Source organism: Pseudochaenichthys georgianus, chromosome 18 (assembly GCF_902827115.2).
Source record: "Pseudochaenichthys georgianus chromosome 18, fPseGeo1.2, whole genome shotgun sequence".
Classification (NCBI taxonomy): Eukaryota; Metazoa; Chordata; class Actinopteri; order Perciformes; family Channichthyidae; genus Pseudochaenichthys; species Pseudochaenichthys georgianus.
In genome coordinates, this window is record NC_047520.1 from 9,005,706 (window position 1) to 9,022,810 (window position 17,105).

The 17,105-nt window shown below is 40.8% G+C and overlaps 1 protein-coding gene across 1 annotated transcript in view; it reads right to left on the minus strand.

The window, feature by feature from the left end:
• Positions 1-1,607: 1,607 nt before the first annotated feature.
• stim2b (stromal interaction molecule 2b) overlaps positions 1,608-17,105 on the minus strand; it is a 44,171-nt gene continuing 28,673 nt past the window's right edge. Inside the window, exons 3-12 of the mRNA XM_034106409.2 lie at positions 12,263-12,374; positions 9,449-9,560; positions 8,287-8,402; positions 7,994-8,171; positions 7,285-7,462; positions 6,725-6,886; positions 6,260-6,360; positions 5,497-5,735; positions 4,773-5,016; positions 1,608-3,933 (exon numbers count right to left, since the gene is read on the minus strand). Coding sequence (XP_033962300.1) covers positions 3,318-3,933; positions 4,773-5,016; positions 5,497-5,735; positions 6,260-6,360; positions 6,725-6,886; positions 7,285-7,462; positions 7,994-8,171; positions 8,287-8,402; positions 9,449-9,560; positions 12,263-12,374 — 2,058 coding nt within the window. The 3' untranslated portion in view covers positions 1,608-3,317. The remainder of the gene's footprint in view (positions 3,934-4,772; positions 5,017-5,496; positions 5,736-6,259; positions 6,361-6,724; positions 6,887-7,284; positions 7,463-7,993; positions 8,172-8,286; positions 8,403-9,448; positions 9,561-12,262; positions 12,375-17,105) is intronic.

Below are 17,105 nucleotides of genomic sequence, written 5' to 3' on the forward strand. Positions count from 1 at the left end.
ACACCAGGTGCTCTAATCACCCAGTGCCCAAAACATGCCTTATGTTTTGTTGAATGAATAAATGTTAAACTATTAAATAATATAAAGAGATACTGTATATAGCTCCAACAGTCAATATGACTGACGCCCACACTTATGCAGTGCTGAGGTAATGTTAATTCATCCTTTAATATTAATTCCTGATGGATATAAGAGGGATACATTAGCAAACATCTGTATATATTGCTTGGATGTGATATGTTTCGTTTTTTTGTTTGTCATGTAACATATTAACATGTTGACCTTCAGTTTAGGATGTAAAGGTATCTATTTAATATTTTATTTAAAGATAGACATTTATAATATGTTATAAATGTCTATTTTGTTATATAATATAACATATAACATTTGACATTAATAACAGGCATGATTATTACACCCTCATTCAGAGTGCCTATAAATGTATACATTTTTTTACAGTGCATATTTTGGCTTTTTGGGGACCATCGCACATGTGTGTAAGTAACTGTATAATCTGCAACAACTGTCAGGTGGTGTTATTGATTATCTTTGCAAAAGAGCCCCCACCGATATTGATTTTGAAAAATATCTTTTAATTGAAATATGGGAGCAAAAACAAAAGGGTAGAATTGATCATACCATATTATGTTATTATTGCAACTTTTTTTATTATATTGTGTTGCTTTAAACTTTATATATATATATGTGTGTGTGTGTGTGTGTGTGTGTGTGTGTGTGTGTGTGTGTGTGTGTGTGTGTGTGTGTGTGTGTGTGTGTGTGTGTACAAATGAATTAATATAAAGTGTATATATGTGAGTGTGTGTATATGAATGAATACATATGTGTGTATACATGAATAAATACATGTGTGAGTACATATAAGTGTGTGTTTATATATATATATATGTTTATAAATGAATAAATGTGTGTATATATATATATATATATATATATATAAAATAGTATCATTAAATAATGCTGTCAGATAAATGAAGTACACAGTAATAGTCAAGGTTATATTCAATATTCTGCACTTACACCAGCTGATAAGATATTTAAAACGTCTTTTGTTGGTCTTGAAAACGACATTTGAGGATGCACACAGGCTATTTATAGATGATAAAACACCAGTAATACAATATCAGGACTCTTTGATATGGCTTTGATTACAGGATCGTTTACTTTCCAAATCCTTTGCATTAATAAAATGTATTATGCTTGAAGGAAGTCCAATTTTAAGAGGGGCACAATAGGCTACATGTTGAGTGTTTATGAAAACCATAAATATACCTGAGCAGTTGAACAAGTGTAGCACTGATGGTTTGAACACAGATCCGCTGTCAGTTATTGGCTGAAATGGAAGCCTGACACCATGTGGCCATCGCTGCATGTGTGAAAGGCTGCCATTTGTTGCTTTGTACAGTAGCCTACCCTCATCACCAGCAGATGTCCCCTCTCCCCTCCTATTGTGCCTAGTTTCCCCCCTCAAGTCTGTAAGAAAACAACATGCCTCAAGTTTAGAGATTTCGGAAAGTAGATGCATTTGCTTTTATGCATGAGTTAGAAATTAAATAAAGAATTGCAATAATCAGCCTCGGTAAGCATGACTCTGAAACATCTCCAATGCCTCATTTTTATTATTATTAATTCTTCTACAGTATACAAATATTCACACACAAAATGTTCTCAAAAAACCCCTAATGTCTCGTAAACATTCATATCCTCCTCTTGCAGTTCTGTCTTGTATCCTTCATTGTGTGCCGCTTTGCCACAACTTTCCTATTTATTTATTTTTTCTAAAAACAGGATCCTCGCCTCCTGCAGACACACCTCGTACACAGCATCATTTTATCGTGTCACGTTTTCTTGACGTGACCCCCGTCGTGTTGAGCTGCAGCCAGGTCCAGGATGAAGCGGAAACGAGGCAGAAATTAGTGTGAAGCAGGAGCTTTTGACATCAGTGCGCTCGGTGATGCAGGCCCAGAAGGAGGGGAAAAGGAACAGGGACCGTATTGCATGGGTCGGCTTCGAGCTTAGTGTGGGATGGGGGGGGGGTGTGTCAACGACATCTGGATCAAATAGTTCCTTTTTCAAACAGACAATCCTTAGTGTTTTTTTTTTGTATCGCGGAGACAAACGTACAGTGGAGACTGACTTCCTGGCACCACTCAGGTCTCCTTAGATATGAATATGGCACTCCAACCACAAAAAAATCTGGTAGTGACACCACAGTTTAAAGGGGGGACAATGTATTTAAGACAAAGATTGAAATTGGTATTGCTACAGGACACAGTTAATCAAGTAAAAAGGGACAGATCGATTATAGGGAAAATGACTGGTGCGGGTTAAATCTGCATATTCAATAAACTCTCCATGGTAAAGATCAGTTCATACAGTAGGAACCCCCGCCAATAAAAATCTATTTAAAAACATCTATAAGAACATAATCATGTGAAAACAAAGTATATATATATTTATATATATTGAGACATCCATGAGCAGTGGCATTGAAGAAGCGTCAGATAGTTTTGGCTCTGGCGTTATGTGCTGCCTCATCACTGCCCATGGCTTCATCTCATCTCTATAACTTTATTCAATATGTACTCCGCAAGCAGCGGCGCTTTCCTAAAATACCAGGAAAACAGTAGTGCAACAAACTTTTAGCAGGATTTATTTTCAAGTACGTGAGTTTAGGACTCAAACACTTCGTAAGATGCAATCCATAATCTGAGCGGGGAGGAGGAGTTAGTAACCTTTAAAGAAAAATGATCAAAACTGACCTTTTTTCTGGATTGCCCACAGTATTGAGTATGTTAGTCGCTTTGGATAAAAGCGTCTAACAAGTAACATGTAATGTAATGTGATGCTGTTTCTACTGGAAGTGTGATTAAAGTACTTCCAGTAGAAACATCATCCTGTGCTAAACAATACACATTTATATATGGACTGCACCTTTAGACTCTTACACACTTTTTGGTTCACACCAAAACGAATAGTGAGCAGGTCATGTGTTTACGCTGTCTGGACGACAACTATCGTGACCTTTGAACTTTCCTTGACCTTTCCTCGGCCCTTGCAGGTTTTCCTGTGAGGCTATGAGTGAACTAAATAAAAAGGCATTATTGAAAAATAAGGCTACCAGTCCGAGGCGTTTTAAGGCACCCAGACTGAGCTACATTCCATCTTTGACGACAAAAAGAAGAAAATACCAGAGAAGATGTTTTAGCTTACAGTGATGTCCATTTTTTTTGTTTTTTTCAGTATTGGGGCTAAAACGACTCTTTATATTTGATTTCTTTCTCTTGCTATCTCAAGTTTTATTTCTTCTTCTTAAATAAGCTTTTGATTTTAGAGGAGGAGCGCTTGATTTTCTCTCCATTGTCGCTGGAGTCCTGGGAGGAGGTGCTCTGGAGCTTGTACTCCCGTCCCACGCCTGAGTCCAGGGAGGTGAGGGAGGGGTTGCGGCCCTTGTTGGGCAGCATGCTGGCGGGCAGCTGGCTGTAGCTGTAGGACTTCTCCAGGATGCCGTTGTACATTCCTTTGCCCGTGGGAGAGGTGGCGTTCCCCTGGGAGAAGGTCATGCTCTGGGACTCTGGGATGGAGCGGGTGATGTCTGGCGAGCCTCTGTGGGGGAACGGGTGGCGCTCCAGGGCCGGGGAGGGGGAGCCGGAGGGGGTGCTGGCCTGGGGGGGCAGAGGAGGAGGAGGCGTGGAGTCCCTGAGGCTGCTGTTGCTGCTGCTGCTGGGGGTGTGTGGGGTGTGGGTGGAGGCGGGCAGCTCCATGCTCTCCCTCTGGGCGAACAGCAGCAGCTCCTCACGGGAGATCTTGCGGTACGGGGTCTCCGAGCCCGGCGTGCAGGGGTTGTGCAGTTGCTTGCGGCTCATGGAGGAGCCGAGAGAGTCTGTGTCGGAGCAGCACTCCTGAGAGGGGTCCCTGGGGGGGGGGGGGGGGGGGAGAGGGTCACAACAAGACAGGTGAGGAAGTTAGAGAAAATAGTGTCATACATAAAAAACGGAAATAGATTTTTCTTTCTGACACTTTTACGTTTTTAAAAAATATATTATTTGCCATGGAGGTTAGCGGTATCCTCCATAATGTGGGTTTTTTTTACAGCTCACTAAAGAGCATTCAGATTCAACTGACTCATTTCATTTCAACTGGTTTTGGTAATATAAATTCACAGTTTAAAGGGAAGGAGAAGTTACAATTTCAGGGCATTTTTTGTGAGGGGCCATATATGTAAATCCACTATTAACAGGTTTATTTTAATCTTTATTATACTTGCATGATAACATTATGCTTCATGAAATTACTACAAACAATTAGAGGCCCAGAAGCAATCAGGCAAATCTCACCATGTGTCAGAAAGTACCAACAATGGTGGGATTGTTTGCAATAGAAAAAATGTACCATTAATGCTTCATGTAATATTAATGGCCACAACTTTTCTTCAACGCGTCCTACGCTAGTTTTGGCATCAATTTACAAGAGCTTCTCATTACATAAGAAATACTATTGTATGCTGTCGGTACATATATTTTTCATCTCATATTTTTATTTATTTTGTACGTGTTTTCATTAGTTACTATTTGTCATGCTTCAAGATGACTTAACTTAAGGGTTTAGTGTTCACTGAACCATTAGTCAGGCAAATGTGGGGATAAAGTGCATGAATGAAAGTGGACACAAGTAATGAGATAAATGAGTTAGACATTGAAACATCATACAGGAGGAGATTCAGGCATCGTTAAAGCATCAGTGAGATTAAACACCTGTGAGTCCAAACTGTAAAGCCATTCCGCGGCGTCCCGGCCACCGCTACATACCCCCTCCTATCCGAGCTGAACATGATATGTTCGTCGTCGGCCTCGGAGCGATAGGAGAGGGACGAGCTGGCCATGGAGAGCAGGTCGGGGTCCGGGGACATCAGCGAGGACTGGGGGGAGCTCAGCAGGCTGCGGCGGGACCGGCACAGGCTGCTGCTGCGGGTCAGAGAGGGCCGGATCAACGTGGCCGCTGGGGGGGGGAAACAGGGTGTTATCATTTATTTTTCCACTATAAAATTAAGCAAGGGATGTACTATGAAACAATATAAAGGATATATGGATATATGATAATAACTATAATAATTATAATAACTATTATCACAATTATTAGGAATTTTTTATAATAAAAAAATTAACGTCACCCTGGAAATGGGTGAAAATAAAATAATAAAGTTAAAAAAGAATTAAAGATCAGTGAGTATGTATGTGTGTATATCATTTTGTTTATCTGTGTGCTTTATCCTCCAACTGGATGACTAACGGGTGGGCTACCTCTGTATAACAAATGCTTTCTGCCCTCCTGCGTCTACTCATTTTGATTGTTTTTCGGATGTATAATCTGTCTAATTGTTGGAATGATAGAATAAATAATAACATTTAAATAAATAAAAACATAGCTTGCAAGAGGAATTTTTGCACATGTCGTAAACTCCTCCGTTCTCCTACTCACTTGTGAACTGCGGAATGATGGGAGGCGTGTCCTCGTCCAGGTCGTCCACCCCTCCTGCGATGGGGTAGGGGGGCACGGAGACTCTGGGCATGACCACCCAGCTGTGGTCGGAGTAGAGGCTGGCCGTCAGGCTGGGCAGCCCCGAGTTGTTGACCACGGGGAAGTTGCAGAGCTTCTCGATCTGCTGCCAGCGGTGCAGACGCTCCCTGAGGCACGCCGTCACCTCCGACAGGGATTTCCTAAAAAACACAATCGAGAGAGGAGGGTACGTTTATTTAACCTGGCAGATATTAGAGTAATAGAGACATTGGGTTTCAGAGCCAGTAAGAAGCTTAGTGTGCTTTGATTTGTCAGGAGGGTTTTGGCACACAAGCCTGCTGGTTATATTACGATGTTGGCATGCAGGGGATTTCACTTTATTCCCTTTATTTAATTTTTCTTTCCCTTTTGGCTTTTGAAAACAAAGGAATTCTTTATCTCAGCCTGAATTATACAAGCCTTCTGAATGTATCAAACTAGAATAAAAGTTGGGGTGTCTACCTCAGAAATGTAATCAAATCAGATGTGTGCATGAACATAGTACAGTTAGTAAAGGCTTTATTTACATGATCAGAGTGTGTGTGTGTGTGTGTGTGTGTGTGTGTGTGTGTGTGTGTGTGTGTGTGTGTGTGTGTGTGTGTGTGTGTGTGTGTGTGTGTGTGTGTGTGTGTGTGTGTGTGTGTGTGTGTGTGTGTGTGTGTGTGTGTGTGTGTCAGCTTCTTACTTTGCTTCTAGTATCTTGTGGTCCACCTCATCCAGTGATGAGCTGTGGGCTACATGGAGGGTTCCAAACACAGACCCTCTTTTCTTCTTGATTTTCTCTGCCTGAGGTTCAAAAACACACAACACTTATTTCAGCTTGTCTAAAAATAAACTAATTTAGTTGGTAAGGCCAGCCTTGATGCTTTACACAGCTTCTAAACAACACAGCTCGTCTCCCAGAGAGCAGACTGAGCCTCTGATTTACTGCTCTTTCAAGAGATGAGCAAGACTGTGTATTTTGTCAGCTTTTGATTTGTGTGTCTCCTGCCAGACAACACCCAGGGCATTACAAGTCTCTTGGCAGAAAGACAAATCTAAGGTAAGCTAATCTTTTAAAATTCCACATCATTCAATCCACAAAAAGAGTTATCAACCCGAAAGTATATCGATGTCCACATCACATGTGTGTATAAATATATGAGGTTACCTCTTCTTTGGCGACGGAGAGCTGGAACTCAGCACTCTGTTTCTTGATGTTGTAGTACTGGACCTCCACCTCGTGTGTGAGCTGGAGCCACTTCTGCAGAGCTTCGGGCACCGAGCGCTCCGAGTGCATCTCCTTCTCCGCTCGCTTCAGGGCCTTTCGAACCTACGGAGGAGGAAGGCGATACATCAGGGTCCAGCTCGGGTTATATTCACTGCACTTTATCTAAAGAACAATCTGTAAGTTATGGGGAATTTATCAGAATAAGAATACCTTTAAATGTACATTGTTACAGTAGAAAAAGAGCCAAAGACAGCTTAATGCTACGAGAAAAATAGTACAATCCTGGCTCAGGAACTCTAAGATATGTCAGTATATATTTTATGTTATATGAAAGTGAAAGTAGGGATTTTCTTTTTTCATTTAACAAGAAGAATACCAGATGTTCATTTCAAGGCTTTTTAGCAGCAGTGATGTGTCTGCGTCGAATACACTGGCCTTATATGTAAATACCCTTGATTTGAATAATGAATGATTAGATGTGTTTGTGTGGAAGGCGCTACCTGTACTAGCTCTTCCTCGGCGTATTTCAGCCGGCTGAGTTCACACTCGGCGCCCTCCCTCAGCTCTCGCAGCCGGTGAGCCTCCGTCTTGGCGCCGTTGATCTCGTCTCGCATCTTCTGCTCCAGGGTCTGCTTCTCCACGGCCACCGTCCGGTTCTCCTCCTGCGCCTTCTCCAGCCTGGGAGATGAGAGGTTGTTTTTTATTTTATTTAGACATCCGAGAAACCAACAAAATGAGTAGAAGCGGGAGGGCAGAAAGCATAGTTTATACAGAGGTAGCCCACCCCCCGTTAGTCATCCAGTTGGAGGATAAAGAGAAAACAATTCCGTAATGAAAAATACTCACACATAAACACAATTCTATATATACTTACATATGTATACTCATACATACATACACACACACATTTCCAGGGTGAAAATAAAATAATAAAGTAAATAAAATAAATTAGTCCATGTTCAGATAACAAGACAGTTTCATTTCTCATCCTATTTTTATGTAAACTTAATAATTATGATAATAGTCATTATAATTATTATAGAATTAGAATTATTGTTATTATCATTATCCATATAATCTTTTTTTATATATTTTTAAGTTAATCCAAAGGCACAATGACCGGAAAAAAAGACATTTGAACACGCACCAGGATGGACAAGCTACGAAAGTGATATCGAAGCTCTATTTGATTGCATCTCCTTCTCTCACCGGCTCTGCAGGTCCATGAGGCTCTGCTCAGCATTTTGCAGACTCTCCAGATCCTTCATCATCTGAGAGATGTGCACCTTGCTGGACTTGTTCTGCACGTAGGCGAACCAGCAGCCCCCGACACCTATCACTATGGAAACCATCAGGACAAAGTCTTTCAACCAGTTGTGTTGCGGACCTACAGAGGGAGGGAGAAAGGGGACATTTCATTGTCCTGGCTTCAAAAACTGAGAGTGTGGGCCCACACATGACCCGAGTAAAGATGGTTGTTCATGTTTCATTGAAATACTTACGTAGAGGAGGGCCGAAAAGCACCGCGTCTAGTGCCTTTAGATTGAGCTTTTGTTTATGCCGCTGGTCTAATATCTTCAGCTGCATCGACATAAACGACGGTTCATTTGCCGCCATTCTGAAATATGGAGAGGGAGAAAAGTCAGCATCGAAAACCGAGTTCCTTTTCCACACAGTCAGGTTCCAGTGTGTATTGGTTTTGAAATGTGTACAGAGTAAAACATGTTGTTTAAATGTTTCGATGTAGCGTTAGCAGGGTCATAGAAAAGGTTCCATCTTGACAATAATACAGATTATGGAACTGCTTCAATTATGACACTATTCACCAAGTCTGTTCAAGTTGAAAAACAAATTGGGACCCAGGGAAAACTGCTTGACTGGATCATTTTGAATTTGCCCGCGTTGGATTTTCAGTATATTTTAGAAGATGCTTCATATTTTTGTTCCAAAGATTTTCCTTTTTTGCTGCAGAATACAGAAGTGTAGGTTAAAGTCACTTCTTGGAACTGACATTGTTGAATATGTGTGCAGCAGGTATCGCATACAAACCTCCAGTGTGAATATACTGAGGCCACACCACCATCTTAAAGGCTCAGACAACATGGCAGCCTGTGGAAACTGAAGCCCCTCGCAGTGACATCACTTCATGAGTCAGCGCTCATCAGCCCAGTGGCGAAACATGAGACCCCTTTAATAACCCCTACTCCCCCCGCTGTCTACTCATGCCGTTTGCAGCGAGTCACATTCCACAAGTGTCCCAGTGTCGGCTCTGCGATGACTTAGTTACTTGTTAACGATTCCACATCAACTGGGAGTAGTGGATATACGAGTGTTTTTAAAATACTAAAATGTGATTAACTACACAGGAGGCCGGTCAAATATTCAACTTGTTCCCACTGTGTTGCCTTTTATGTCCAGCAGTGGGCAGCATTAAGCAGAGTAATGCAAACTAAAGGTGCCTTTGTGTATTGTAATAAAGATCATAATGGTAATGAGTGCTAACACACTTTACTGCTCACCAACATCTTAATTAGAGGCAGAGAAATGACACGAAGCACTCGCAACATCTGCCATAAAGATATTAATGAGTGTTGATTTCATTACTGAAGGAGAGAATGAACTCCTGTGAGCCATGAGGTGTGTGACACACTGAGTGGTACAAACCGAGGTAACGTGTTCCCCGTGACTCTGAAGTCCCGGAAGTGCCTCTCGTACTGCGGCAGCTCCACGGACTCCTTCAGCCACTCCACCGCGTGGTCCACCGTCCAGTTGTGGACTGAAGAGGAGAGGTTACGGTTAAGCACTTAGCTGATGCTTTTATCAAGAGGAAGGTCCTTTACTTTAAGAAAAGTGCCGATACGATAAGCAAAAGGTCAAGCGACCACCATCTAAACAGACAGATTTACAGGATAAACAAGTTCTGCTTTAGACATTTATACACTTGAATTGTTTTTCTAACTAATGTCGCCATGGGAAATCACTCTTTTATCAAACCATTACCAACACAAAGACCGCCTGTGAACCCCACAACTCTGCATGGATTGAAAGGACTGTTTACAATTTTTTTTTATTAATTAATAAAAAAAATGAAATGCTGAAAATGATAATATTTCTATTTAAAAAAAATAAGTAAAATATCAAAATGGCTATTAAATATTTACCAAAACCTGCACGTCATGGCGCAACTGGGAGGCTTGATAATAATTTAGGGACACTTTTCAGGTTGTTTACACTGAGCAGAGAGAAGGGGACAAGAGAGGTTGTCATTCATAGTTGTAAACATTTAAAAAGTAAGGTATGTATAACACGTGGAGCCTTTGTACCACTTGTGGGAGCACGTAGAAAGTATTCAATTGCGGGTTTTTTCTTGTTCCTTTAACGCTTTTCACATTCTTATACTGAACATTTGATTTATCCAACTGTCACGTTGCTTCCTTTGAGCCAGAGCGGTAATGACTGACAAAAGAAAATGCATATTGTAAGAAACGCACAATGAAAATCCTCTGAAGAACGTTTACATGAGGCCAGCCTGTGTGTATTTTGTTTATGCTAATGAAGCATGTTGAAAAACCTCCTGACATATTTTCAGAGTGATAAACAAATATTGGCACGCACAGGCTGAGAGTGACAGACTGCGTGCGGGGGGGGGTTTGAAGATAAACAATAGAGGTATGCCAAAAAGGGTTAGGGTTAAATGTTGTCCCTTCCCCTCAGACATTTAATTAAGAGAAGAGGAAGAGGAGCTCTTGAAATGAGTTGAAATGATATGATTACAAATGTTAGTGTGATCAACATATGAATTGCCCCTGAGCTGCGTAACACAATAAAAGAAATACTCTCAGAAGCCCTTTAACCATAACTGAGTGTTTGCCTACTTTTAGTCCTTTCCATCACCAGCACTTCATTAGAGGTAAATAGTCTCTCGAGTGCACTCTTCATGGTTCACTTTTCCTGGAGCCCGTAAAGCACAAGTTTTCCAGAGAATTGGATGAGATGTAAGTTCTACATTACGACGATGACTCGCTGCTCTTATGAGAACCCACCACGGTGTCTCATGATGTGTTATATTTATATAGGGAAGTCTGTCTCCTGCTTATTATGCAGCCTAGGGAAGGAACCCCATTGATGTTAGACAATGCCTATATTAGGGAGGGAGGCTGTGACGCAGTGGGTTGTGCGTTGTTGTTTGGATCAGGGGAGCCCAGGTTCAAACCCCACTGCAGTCAGCATGTCGTTGTGTCCCTGAGACCCTTCACCCCAAATTGCTCCTGTGGGGATTGCCCACAGTATCGAGTATGTAAGTCGCTTTGGAACAAGTGACATGTAATGTAATTCATTTGATTATGAATTCATTCATTTGTAATTATTTAATTTTTCAGTTTTATTTTCTCCTTAATAATAATGTAAACATTAATGTATGTATTTGTTTCACTTTCCCATACAAAATAATACAACAATAATTTATAGATTTTTGGAAATATTTGCAATTATTTAATTTTCCAATAATAAAAAGAAAAGTAACAAAAATTGGACAGATAATAATTTATTTGTGTTTTGTTATTATTCTATTTTGTATTATGTTGTCTCCATTAAATAAAAAAAGCTATGTGTACATTTATTTATATTTTGTATTATTATTATTCAATCTTTCCTTCTCTTGTATCTAATCATTTAGGCCAGGGGTGTCAAACTCAATGTAATCACGGGCCACATCAGAATTAGGGCTGCACTCAAAGGGCCGGTTGTAACTTAAAGACTATATAAAAATATATATATAAAATAATGTGTTATATTACATTATTACCTCTGCATTGGATTATTATCAGATAGGGTAATAACTTCATAATGAACTACATCTGAAAGCAGAAGTCTGGGGCAAATAATTGCAAGTCTCTTCAGTGAGAATGTCACAAAATGATTTTAAAAGAAAAGCCACATTCTGGGAAAAAAGTAAAAAAAAGAAGTGACATTTAAAAGAAAAAAATTTAACATTTAAAAAAAAAAGTCAAATTCTGATAAAAAAAGTCTAATTTGAGATGCATTGTGGGACATGTAGTTTATGGGCAACGTGCTTCTGTAAATCATCCTGTAACCGTATAATAAACATAATATTCTTTGCAAGCTCTTGTGGGGCCACAGAAATGAAGTCACGGGCCGGATTTGGCCCCCGGGCCTTGAGTTTGACACCCCTGATTTAGGCACGTTGTTATGCTTCTTCGTAAAGTAATGTGTATAAAGTTATTTGTAAGTATTGCAGCCTAAGATCTATCAAGGAGAGAGAGTAGAAAATAGTTGATATCTATTCATACCCATAATACCCAGAGAGACTGTCTGGGATATTTTAAAGCAAGGGCATAACATCTGTGTTTCCATCTCTCTTTAGGAGTGAACAAATAAAATAAAACAATCCTTCTCCGACTCACTCCCAGGTATGTTTTCCTACTGGAGCACTAAATGTGCCCGTGACTCTTGCTTTACCTTCGGAGGCCTTCCAGCCCTTCCACAGCTCCTCCACGGTGATGTGCTGGTCCTCGCGGTGCAGGTTGCTGTGCTTGTTGGTCTGCTGCTGCTTCATGTCTTCTATTATAAACTAGGGGACAAAGAGAAGCAGAATTGAGTTTCCTGAGCTTTTCAGATCACCTGTAGCTGTGTCGGTTTACAGCCTTTTAACATGAGAAGAGAAAGAACTGTGTGTGTGTGTGTGTGTGTGTGTGTGTGTGTGTGTGTGTGTGTGTGTGTGTGTGTGTGTGTGTGTGTGTGTGTGTGTGTGTGTGTGTGTGTGTGTGTGTGTGTGTGTGTGTGTGTGTGTGTGTGTGTGTGTGTGTGTGTGTGTGTGTGTGTGTGTGTGTGTGTGTGTGTGTGTGTGTGTGTGTGTGTGTGTGTGTGTGTGTGTGTGTGTGTGTGCGTGTGTGGGTTTGACAGAGAGCTGCAGAGAGTTGGCTTTGCCTTAAAGTCTGGCTTTGGATCACTCACACACACACACACCAGTACACACACACACACTTTCTTTTTGCTCCCTTTTCTTCCTTTTAGGGACTTTGAAAAGAGAAGGAGACCCATGGTGGAGGCACCACTTCCACCTGTGTGTGTGTGTGTGTGTGTGTGTGTGTGTGTGTGTGTGTGTGTGTGTGTGTGTGTGTGTGTGTGTGTGTGTGTGTGTGTGTGTGTGTGTGTGTGTGTGTGTGTGTGTGTGTGTGTGTGTGTGTGTGTGTGTGTGTGTGTGTGTGTGTGTGTGTGTGTGTGTGTGTGTGTGTGTGTGTGTGTGTGTGTGTGTGTGTGTGTGTGTGTGTGTGTTTCCGGCTGTCCTCCTTTGGTAGCTCAGAACCAAATGCCCTTCAGAGAAAGTTATAGCTCAAACCCGACCGAGCAATTGCCAGAACAGTTCATGCACAGAACAGAACAGGACGTGCATGCATATGTGAATGTGTGTGCGTGTGTGTGAATGTGTGTGTGTGTGTGTGTTCATGTCTGTCCTTGGCATAAACCTAAAACGTTACACCTCCTGTCTACTTCTTAATTCATACACCAGCCCTGCGTTTGATAGCTCATTAGTCTGTGGTGTTACTAAATGCTACTTTGCTGATGGGTAATGGCCTAAATCAGGGGTGTCAAACTCAAGGCCCGGGGGCCAAATCCGGCCCGTGACTTCATTTTCTGTGGCCCTCACAAGAATATTATATGTTAATTATACGGTTACAGGATGATTTACAGAAGCACGTTGCCCATAAACTACATGTCCCACAATGCATCTCAAATTAGACTTTTTTTCTCAGAATTTGACTTTTTTTCTTCTAAATATGCCTTTTTTCTTAGAGTGTGCCCTTTTCCCAGAATTTAGTTACATTTTTTTAAATGTCACTTCCCCTTTTCCCCCAGAATTTAGCTTTTCTTTTTAAATCATTTTGTGACATTCTCACTGAAGAGACTTGCAATTATTTTCCCCAGACTTCTGCTTTCAGACGTAATTATGAAGTTATTACCCTATCTGATAATAATCCAATGCAGAGGCAATAATGTAATATAATACATTATTTTATATATATATATATATATATATATATATTTGTATATAGTCTTAAAGTTACAACCGGCCCTTTGAGTGCAGCCCTAATGCTGATGTGGCCCGCAATTAAATTGAGTTTGACACCCCTGGCCTAAGTCATACAATCAGAAGCACGAAATGACTTAACAAATGTATGTCTGTGTGGCTTTATAACTAGCTTGCTATAAGTACACAAGGCCGGGTAGCGATGTTACCTCAGCGAAAAACAACACTTTTAAAATTACCTTTCTTCTTTTGTATGGATTAAAAATATGAAACAACACATTATATCACAACTAATGAAGTTAAGAGGTGCTTGTTTATTTTCTACTTTGGTGTGAGCTAGGCTATCTTTTATTACATCACATGTCACTTGTTAGACGCCTTTATCCAAAAGCTTTTATCCATACTCAATACTGTGGACAATCACCCCAGGAGCAATTTGGGGTGAAGTGTCTTACCCAGGGACACAACGACATGCTGACTGCAGTGGGATTTGAACCTGCGACCCCCTGAGCCGAACACCAACGCACTACCCACTGCGCCACACACCTCCCTTTTATCCTGCTTCTTGCTCATTAACGGGGTAATATCTATGTTTTTGTTAAACTCTTAGCAAACAAGCTAATATCCAAAATTGTGAAACTATTCCCTAAATACCATTTTTTTTAACACGTCCTCCTTTAAAGGCCCATAACATTTCTAAATATGCCTTAATACTTAAATATCTGTGTATAAACCTACAGTAAATCAAGCATGTTGTTATAAGCTATGCAGAAGTGCTAGGCAACAATCTATACAATATAAAGGTCTGCAGCGACTGTAGGTGCTGCTTATTTTAGCTAAGGGACATATTAAGATAAGCATAGCTGGTAGAATCACTAGTTAAAATGGCTGAGCGAAAGTGTAACATTCCTGACGCTAGTTTTGATCAAAGGGGAGCTGAATCTGTGGCTCTGTGTTGCTTGTTCATTTCAGCAGCAAACACAAATGTGCAACAAACTCAGAGATGTGTCAAAAGGAAAATGAATGGTGTAAAACTGACTGTTGTCGCTGGAGCTAAAGGTTGTTTTGACACCTCGCATCATCATGAAGCACAATAGGCACAGATCAATGGGTTGAACGTCTGACTCGATAGAGCACTCCCAGTTCTCCACACAGCTTGAAAATATGTCATGTGCCTACGCTGAGACAGATGTTATCATCCCTGCTCGACTGCACCAAATCCCTCTGAAGTAGTCCTAAAAGCATTTGAAGCTACGTCTCGGACGGCTCCATTTATCACGACATGCATGCCTTTTTCAAAACCCGCCCGTCCTCTCTCACATCTATACTGCGTCTGCTGGGAGCTTGACATTGAATACATAATGGCAGTCTGGTGGCAGCGAATGTTTCCAGCTCTGGATGCATTTTTCCTGTCTCTGAGAGAAAATGTCACCCTGTGATCCAGACATGGTTTAGAATCACTCTGTGAGATTCACTTCTGGAGCTTATTCTAGAAATGGGGGGTTGTCATAGTGAATAAACAATTGTGCACTCCTTTGTGAAGACAACATCTGGCATATTTTGCATCAAAGTGATTACTGGACATCAGAAAAGGGTGAAATGTGTGTGTAGTTCAGGATCAATGTCAATCTGTCCGTGTCTCTCTTCATTTGAAAGTCAACTGTTTTATCAGCAGCCATTTTACACACAAACATGGCATGACGCGGGGTATCAATGACATGTGACCATCTTAAGCCAATCATGGGTAAATATCGTGTAGATGAAGTGGCAATGCATACAAAACCTAGGTCTAACAAAATGGCTTTTCAACGCCATAATCAAAGTTTTTCTTTGGGGGGGGGGGGGGAGACTTTCTTTATTTCTCTCAAAAGTTATAAACAAGTAAGACTTATTACTTAAAGGTAGGGTAGGTAATTCACTTCAGAAACACTTGTTATATTCCATGGAATGCTCTTAACGTCAGCCTTCCATCTCGTGCACAAACTTATCTCGTGCCCTCTTTGGTCATGTGCGCGTTCGTGTGTGTTGGAGGAGGGGCTCTGGGAGGAAGTCTGAAGGAAGGGGCAGATTTCTTTCGGCTGTGTACTTTCAAATTCTAGCGCACTCGAGCTGGTTTCTCCATTCTTACCTACCTACCTTTAAAATATGACATCACTTTAATATAAACTCAACATTGGTGATTTAGCTTAAAAAAAACCTGAATCGTACATCTCTGCTAAAAAGAGGTATTTTGTCATAAACCAATATATTAGACAGATTAAAATGGTGTCCCTATTATACATTAAATTGCCATGATGGTTCATCCTGAGGGGTGCTTGAATGTGTTAACTAATATACTCCGTGGAAACTAGAGGAGAAGTCGGGGGTCGCCAAAGTCATAAGCATTCATCTTCTGGTAACAATGAATATCTGTATTAGATAATAATAATGTCATGGCAACCCATCTGATTTTGATTGGAACGAATTGGTGGACTGACTGAATTCGCACTCCAGATTTATATTGAAAGTAAAATATCTGTTAAGCTGTTGTTGTGGCCTGTGTCCCCCTCCTGAAAGCATTTGCTAGGGTCCCCATAGGGTCTGAAAAGCTCTTTCATCACATCAGTAGAGCACCAGGCACTCTGAGGGGCCAGAAAACTTTGCACAGTGTTTTTATTTCCTTCGCCTTCTTCTCACTCAATACACATGCAAATGAGTTTTCTCGCTGACGTAGACCATGAGCGGACTAAAGGAACCGGCTATCTGCTGAGTCACTGGAGGGACCACAATGAGTGCAACACCGGTCCAAACAAACGTCTGGCAAAGCCCTTAATGCTCGCGGTGCTTTATGAGGAGAGGCAGACCTCGCTGACATTTAATAGAGCGCATACAAGAATAGAAAAGGCCTGATTGAAAACATCTCCCTATGATCATAAAAACAGCTTTAAATGATTATATTTAGTTATTATTTTAGCTGTCTTTATTTTCACCCCAAATATCCCTCCACGCAAGTTAAATTGGGTAATATATTGTTTTTAGTGGTATTTTTCCCTGTTAGAAATCCATACCTGATCTCTTTATTAAAACACATGCTGGGTAATAGACAAATAGGCATGGGACGATATATACAGTATGTCCAAAATAAATGTGACAGAATTATCCCAATGAAATATGCAATGAAAATCAAACTGTAGTCTGGTTAAAACATTACAACTAACTGGAATCGATTCGGCTGTTTTAAAGAATCAAACAACACAGATAGGATACACATATGTTTTGCTATTTTTGTCCAAA